Source organism: Coenobita brevimanus, chromosome 38 (assembly GCF_032717465.1).
Source record: "Coenobita brevimanus isolate Jiangsu-jjx chromosome 38, ASM3271746v2, whole genome shotgun sequence".
NCBI lineage: Eukaryota > Metazoa > Arthropoda > Malacostraca > Decapoda > Coenobitidae > Coenobita > Coenobita brevimanus.
Genome location: NC_136991.1, coordinates 3,494,105 through 3,502,500, shown reverse-complemented (window position 1 = coordinate 3,502,500; position 8,396 = coordinate 3,494,105). Strand labels below are relative to the sequence as shown.

Here is an 8,396-nt window from a genome sequence, read left to right as displayed (position 1 = left end):
AGTTCTGAAGTAAGGCATGGGTGTCATTGCCTCGACACCATTTAACATGTGTATGGAGCGGGTGCTGGGTCGGGTTGTAAGTCGGTCACTGTGGAGCATCAAATGGTAGTTTTATGCTAACTGACATTGAATTTTTTAACTATGCAGCTAACCTAGCAGAGTAATTACAAGCTCTCCTGAGTGGTCTCTAAGCATAGCACTAGGATGCAGAGCCACTGGTATCTATGGTCTCGTGAACGAAGATCACAATACAGACATTTGGTGGCCTTTTGGATGAAGGAGTGCTGTCTGTACAGGGATGTGTTTGGACATAGAGATCATGGAAATAGTTACTTAGCTTGACAGTGTGGTCCATAACAGATGTAGGTCAGGTGGGATGAGTGACCTTTGCATCGATCTGGCAGGTAGCGTTGTGGACTCGGTTAAAATATTTGCTGTTGTCGAAATGTATGCAGAAGGGCCAGTTTTCACAATTTTATTATACTGGTGCTTCCTTTCTTCATGATGGCAGTACTTTTGGGTGGCAAATTTGTTCCTTTAGCAATAAGTGCCTTTGGAGGATCATGAAATATTGCTCATACAGCCAAGTCCGTAATGAGCATTTACTCCAGGAGACTCCACGAGACTTCTGTTACCTGCATAATTAAACAGCTCTAGGTATATGGGCACGTGGCACGTCTCCCTGGGATTGATCGTCATGGGGTTGTATTTGAGAGAAACGAAATAGAATGGAAGAGGCCGAGAAAGAGGCCACAGAGCGTATGGTTGGAGCAAGTCAACCGTTCCTGTCAGTAGTTACTTGAAATGGGATGAGTTGGTGCCAAGAGCCTTGCATGGAGGAACCCCTGTGGCTGGAGGAAGAGGATGAGTGAAGCTATGCACCACCATGACACCAGCCCCGATTGAGTAAGTCAGTGTTTCATTGCTGTTATACTGCTAATTGTACTTTGTTTTTCCTCTCCAGGTCTGCAGTAAGCCACCCCAGTTCTGCAGCCACCTCACATCGCCCCCTCCCTCATGTCGCTGACTCTTCGTAGACCACAACAGTGATCAGTATGCTACCTGGTCAGCTGACAACACTTCTGACAAAAACAGCACTAACAACAGCACGTCTTTGGCAACACCAGCAGTTGTTGTTGGTGTCATGTTTACCTGACACAATGGAGTGAGGTATATTTTTATTTTTTTATTTCAGTGGAGGACAAGACAAGTGAAGCACATTATGAAGAGAGAAAGTTTTGCCGGAAGAAAACAACGCCACATGAGGCAGTTATGATGGAGAGAGATATACTTTATGTTTGTGTTAAGGGAACCTTGGTACTTTGCAAACATAGAAAATGCAATTGCAGTTTGCCTTTATGTAAAAAGGAAAGGCTTATCAAGGACTTTAGGTATGTGGACAGTGCGACTTTCATGTAAGCGAGTGTAGTGTTGAGAAAACCTGGCTTTTATCACTGGGACAAATTTTTTACGAAGCCGACGTGATAATTTTGGCCAATATGAGACTCCTGATGTGCAGCACAGTAAGCACAGTATACGAGATTGAATTTACTGCAGAGTTTGGATTACCGAGAAGAAATTGGATGGTGGATGGATTAGAACTGCAAACATGTCAGTTCATAGAAAAGTGAATCAGCTCCTTTTGTTGTACCATTTCAGTCTGGATGCTTTAAATTTAACAGCATGGAAATTATGCTGTGGTATAATCTCAATATCAGCTGTTACTGGAAAAAAAAAAGTTTGACAACCGGTAATTTGTTTATGGTTGTTACTGCTACTTCAGCAAAACTTCTAAACAGCATAGTCATAACTGACTCTTCTGTGAAGAGTTGAGGAATCATTCATTTAAAACTTCAAGATGCCTATGTGGTGTTAATAACTTTACCCCATGTTGTTAATGCAGTCACTAAGAGAAAACTTATTGCAGTTGCTGGCATCGTAACTGTTCACAACTTGAATGAAAAAAATGGTTTAAAAATTTCAAATGTGGAAGGCACATTATAGGAAGAAGGCATCACAGGTCTTGTGTTCCAGAAAATCTTACCAGGTCTTTGTTTTCTATGTTGATTACACAAAGATAAGTCGTGACTGTCGCACATATCTCGTTCTTGACTATTATTTCCGCTTAAAGAAAAAAGCTAGTGATCGCTGTTGCCCACTGTAGACCACTTGCTCTTGTGGTTATCATAGAACTTCTGAAGGCTATTGTCAGCTTGTTGCCAGATTCTGCTCTTACTGAAAAAAGGGAGCTTGTGGTTGCGACAGCCCACTCATGCTCAGCTGTTGTTGTTACTGAAATGATGGAGTTTGTGAATGTTACCATCCAATTCCTTTCTACACTTGCTATAAAAAGAAGATTTAAAAAAAGTCATTACTACCAGTGACAAAGCATGGGTGTGGTTGAATATGTACAGCTTGTGATTGGTGCCAGCAGTGCCACAGTAGCAAAAGTACAGTATATAAGAACTCTTTTTATGTTTTTGGGTTAAATTTAAGGACTTGTGAACAGTGAACAGTCCACAGAACAGTCCACATTGTTTTTCTATTATGAGTCCTTGAAAAAGAGCACATAATAAAGAAAACTTAATAATCCAGCTGATAACACACGCTGAAATAATGGAACTTCACATCTACTGTCAAGAACGCATGGTCAGCTGGTGTTTTCAAGTCAACGACGCTGTGAAAGATATCCCAGCTTGATCCACAGTTTCTTGAAAAATAAGAATAAAAAGGACGTATGATTTTCTGGTAAACTAATTGAACTTGTTAATAGTGCACCAGCACTGTCCACACTGTTACATTAAATTAAAACAATGCCCGTAATTTTATGATAAAATACAATAAGTGGTGACTATCTTGGCCATTTTTGTTACACTGGAACCAAGAAACCACACGCCCGTCTCTCTCACCCAACAGTGACAAAGGTGCCGTGTCAGCATGGTAGCATCTCCATCAGGAATCAGCGACGTTAGGGATGGATGGATGGATAGATAGAGTGATCCCAGACTAGCAGAGATTTTTTTTTCCTTTTTTTGCCAGAGATTTTTAATGTCCAACTCGTACTCTGTGTCCACATCATCTTCCCCTCCTCTTTTCTCAACTATAATTAACCTACAGTCTTCAGTATTCCTCGATAACCAGCTGTCAGTCCTGAACTTTTCTATAGGCAACTCTCAGACTTCAATATTCCTCCTAAGCAACTTCATTTTTAGTTTTCTTTTACTGTCCAACTCTTCATCTTCAAGCTTGGAAAGTCTAATGTTCCAGCCATAACCTCCCTCTCCTTCAAACCTTACAATAGTCTCACTCTCCTCCCCTCTTTTTAATTCAGGTAGTTCCCCTGAGCCTACGAAATCCCTAAACCTGACCTGACCACACATTTCTGAGTGCCCTACCCAGTCACATTATGGCAAACTCCTTTTTTTTCAACAACTTTTTTATTTCTCTTTCCCATGATACTTTGGGTATGTTCCACTTGCGAGGGTTTCGGTGTTGAATCTTGTCCTCCAACCACACATCTTGTGGCGGACTCCTTTCATCCAGCTCTCTTTTTCTGACCTTTCTTCCAGTCTTTTAACATTTTTCTTTTCCTGTGATATTTTGTTTATTTATTTGTGAGGGCCGTGGTATAAGTCTTGTCCCCATTTGATCACTTTTTGTCAGTTCTTTCTAGTAGGCTTCTTGTCCTTTACTCTTCCTTTTTTCCTTTATTTGATGTTTTCATTATGTTTTCATTGTAAGGCTGGTGGCGTGATAGAGTCTTGCCCCTTACCTGCAGCAGTCATGGCTTACATAATGATTAGGTTGGCATCTCTAGTCTTTGTCACCCAAAATTTCAACCTCTCCCGTCCAGTTTTCAAATTAAGATGAGACTTTTTTTTTTTTCCCCCCACGATGGCACATATGTTCTCTTTCTCATATTAACGAGACAAAGCTTCTTTTTCTTTGCTGGTTATACCCGAGAGATTAAATATTTCATTGTACAACCTTCCAAGTGTTGAGCTGAAGGATGAGACTGAGGGGCTAGTGAGAAGTTTTATTATGCGTCATGGCTTCTAAACACAGGAATTATTGCCTTGTGTTATGGTGCAGCCTCAGACAAGCTCAGGCACCGAAATTTTCAGTATCCCGCTGTGAAAATATCCAAACATCAGTTTCCACTCTGATGGGCCCTAATATAATTCAAGAGGAAGATTCATAAAACCATATTTTTGTGCAGTTGCTTAAGCTGAACACCAGAATTTTCATCATATCTCTCTTAACAAGTTCAGGCTTAATTTATTTTACTTTAGTGGATCTTGAATAAATCAGCAAGAAAACAGATTTAGATGTTTGTGTGGAGTTGCGGTTGTGCGATCAGCAGTGTACTCGTCTCAGTGCATTTACCCCAATATTAGGATTTTAATTTCATGGCAAACATTTAAGATGAGTGTTGGTAGTGCGCCCTTGTATATGTTTGTACGGTGCCAGTTCTGCCGATAGCATACAGACTCTTTAACACATGCAGACATATCCATTGCAACACATTGACTTTTGCACACATGTTTCTTACAGACATTCCCACCCCATTTATACTTCACCAGCATTGAAGACGGGATACTTTTGGATATCACACTCCCCACAAGGAGAAGGCCAAGTACTACAGTGGACCTGTTATGGATTGATTCTGTTTTTGGTGCTCCTTCAGTCATTTAACAGGAAGACAATCTGTGAGGACCGTTTATTTCACAACCATATTTTTCCATATTTGGATTTTTTCCAGATTTTGGTGAAACTCGAAATTTCTTAACAGAAAGACCCCTAATTTCAGGGGTTTTCTCTTAATTTTTGGACCATTTTTTAACGTTATGTACTTTTTCTCGGTTTTTATATCGAACTCGAAATTATTGTTCCAAGGAACACCTATATTTTTATATAGGTGAGAACTAGAAATTATTTATTAAAGAGGACACATATTTCAGGGAGGATCGACCTTTTTCCAAAACCATAATTTTTTTAGCATCATGGTGTCCTAAAAATATCGGGCACATTTTCTGGCCGAAAGTGAAAATCATTTAGAAAGGACGGCCTGTGATGTCAAAGGATGTGCGAGAGCGAGTATATTTTCATCACTTTCAATAACTCCAAATACGTTATGTACCAGGACTTTTTTATTTACCTGTTACTTTGTTTATTTATTTATTTATTTGACAATTGGAAACCATTTAGCAAGGAAGCCTGACAAAACCGGGGCGAAGTGGGAAAAGTCCTTGTCCACTCGCCCCCTCAGAGAGACCCTATTGAGTGGCCTTCTTCCCTGCCTCTATTACCCACGACGACAAGCGATAAAAATTTTGAGTCTCCCTTTCAATCGCGCCCCCATTGTCAGTGGCAGCAATCAGACCAGGCAATCAGCGGAAACAAAGAAGATGGGAAGTGAGCCCCCGCCGGATGGATGGGGCGGAGGAAGGGTGCGGGAAAGTGTTGAAGGGAAGGGCGCGCGATTCTTACTCACTTACTCCCTGTTTACTTGGGACATTTTGAGACTTTGATAGCGTTGTTGTTTTTATCTTTATTTATTGTATTTTGAGAGGCTGGTTAGGGGGGATTTATGTATTGTTATTGCTTTTTTTGTTACCATCATTATTATCTGTTTCTTAGGGAACTTTTTAAATAAATTTCAGGACATGCATCATTGAGTAGTAGTAGTAGTAGTAGCAGTTGTAGTAGTAGAGTAGTAATAGCAGTAGTAATAATAGTAGACTAATCTAGCTTCAAATATCATAAAAAACAATTAATTAGTTCTTATGTTTGAAAATACTGACGTCCAATAAAACAGGTATTTTTGTTTCAAGGAGTATTGGTATATAGAATCGAGGGAGAGAGAGAGAGAGATTAGGTATGAGGAAAAGAGGGATCGAAATTAGGTCACAGAAACAGAGGTAAAAGCAGAATTAAGTCAAAATGGGACAAGTCAGTACAAAATAGAATCAGAATGAGAAAAATCAAAGGGAAAAACCGTGAGAAAGATTTTTTTTAAATTCGAAAGAGTGTGGAAAACTCATTAATTTTTTTCCTAATGAAGCAAATATTTCAGCAGTTTTAGGAAAGAAACTCAGGATAAATTAATTTCTTCGGTGAGATTATATAAGTAACGTTAATGTAGAAATACTGGTCCCCCTGGCGAACCTACGTATTTTGGCCTCTTTTTTTTTTGGACACACACACACACACACACACACACACACACACACACACACACACACACACACACACACACACACACACAGCGTCCAATAATTTCAGTTTATATCCAGTAGGTAATTAAAGTCAGGATTGTTCAGTAAATCAATGGATATCGCGTCCCGTCTGCTCACACGAGAAAAAGAAAAATACTCCACTGATATAACCAGATTTACTGTATATATATTCCAGAAAACAGTATTATTTCTTTCAGTTCTCTCCTGATCACACATTCAAACGATTTTATTTTTTAAGTTAGTTGAGTCAGATTATTTTTTTTTTTCCTGTCGTGTCTTCAGGTTACACGAAAGAAAAAGTGCCCAGGATTTTTTTTTTTCAAGCATGAGGCTCGACATGCATACATAGTTTTTCACACGCGAGTATATTAGCATTGCAGTATTAATTCCTCTCGTCTATTCTGGTCACATGAGAATAAAAAAAAATAAAAAGGAAAAATCTACAGTTCCCGAGAATCTGGATATTCACAAAGCAAGAACCATAATCCGGGTGTGGGAACTCTGATTCATGGCGGTTCGAAGTCTCATCCAGGTCGATTTCTAGTTACTTTATTTTCATCTTATTTTCTTTCATATTATGTCGATTTCTTTGTGTCGAGGGATTTTTTTTTTTTTTTTTGTCTCCCTGTCTGTGGATTTTTCTTTTCCTCTTCTGTCCCTTTTTCATATTCAGGTATAAATTGTGATTGTTTTTTCAGTGGTCGAGTTTCTCTGATCAGGACTATTATTTTTGTTTTTTAATTGCTCGTTGGGTCTGCCTCACTCCAGCCACGGTGTCAGCTCCTTGTCTTTTTGCTAGGTGAACCTCTGTGTATAATTTTCTTCCTTCTAACCTGTGCTCCTTAATTGTCCTCGTCCCCACCTGTTCTCGCCCTCAGCTACCTTGAAATTAATTGTCTTATTTCTAACTTGTCACTCTTTTCCTGCATCTTTATTTTGTCGTTTCCTTTCCCACTTCCCTACCCTCCTCTTCCCTTTCCTCATCCCTCACTCCCCTCTCCCCCTGTTCTGTCTCCCTTCCACACTTCCTCCACTCCATGCATCACTCCACTTGTCCCCCTGTCCCTCACTTTTCCTGTATCATTCCTTATTTTTGTGTATTATTTTTTTTCCTTTTCGCCTGACCCTCACGTTTTTCTCTCCCGTTCCTTAGTTTTCCGTTCTTCATTATATCTTATTTTCCGTCTTTCCTGCCACCGCCTTCATTCCTCCTATTCCTTCTTTCTCTAACCCACCTTTCCTCTACTTCAGCCCCATGCCCCACCTGCCCCATCTCCCGTGCCCTGTTCCTTTTTTTAGCTTCATTCTGATATTTTTATTTCTTGAGATCTAGTCCTTCAAGTATTACCATCCACTCGCGTTCATTTTCTTCTAAAAAATGAAACAAAAACAAAAGACAATCAAATAGATTCTCCTCGCATGCATTTCCATGTTTGATCCCTTTTTGAGTTTTAGATTTCAGCAATTTTTTCCTACGCAGTTAATCTTCTCTCACTTCAAAGATAATTGGATGTTTACTCAAATATTTCTTTGGCTTTTTATGTTTTGCAGTTCAGTTGATTCTTTTGTTTGTCTTGGAATCGGAGTTGATTTTAATTTTGGACACGCGATTTACTTACATATTTTTGTCTTTAAGAAAATGGCGTCAGTCGCATTATTAATCTTATACTATTAGTTTATAAGAGTTAATGATATATTATGATGGTGCTATTAATTTTAGCTCGTCCCTAAAGGCTGGTTGATACGTCCAGTTTTGAAACATGGTGTCCAGGCATGGTCAAAGAAAACAGTTGGAGACCTGAGAACCCAACTGTAAAAATACACAAACTTAACAACCCTCCCCTTTTTGAAAACCGATTATTTAAACTATTACATTGATCTTTTAATGACCCACCATAATTCCATTTCAGATCCGGTCATTGTAGACACATAAATTGAAGCACAATCAATGTCTTAACACTGTGCTTAAGAACTGGTCATGTAAGCCAGTCTTAATAGTATACTCACTTTGTTTAAAGGGCCTGATTTGACCAGAAAACTATACTCAAGGAATAAACTGTGCTTAAATGAGACTTGACAGAAGTTCAGTCAGTACTGCTAAGATTTGATCGATACAGGAAGTGTTATTCGTTAACATAGTATGAATGAGATTCAGTT

At 39.2% G+C, this 8,396-nt stretch overlaps 1 protein-coding gene across 1 annotated transcript in view; it reads left to right on the top strand.

Moving 5' to 3' along the window:
• Positions 1-8,172, top strand: part of LOC145396491 (uncharacterized) — an 88,892-nt gene extending 80,720 nt beyond the window's left edge. The window contains exon 6 of the mRNA XM_080269861.1: positions 8,150-8,172. Within this exon, the coding sequence (XP_080125987.1) occupies positions 8,150-8,172 (23 nt within the window). The remainder of the gene's footprint in view (positions 1-8,149) is intronic.
• Positions 8,173-8,396: the final 224 nt, after the last annotated feature.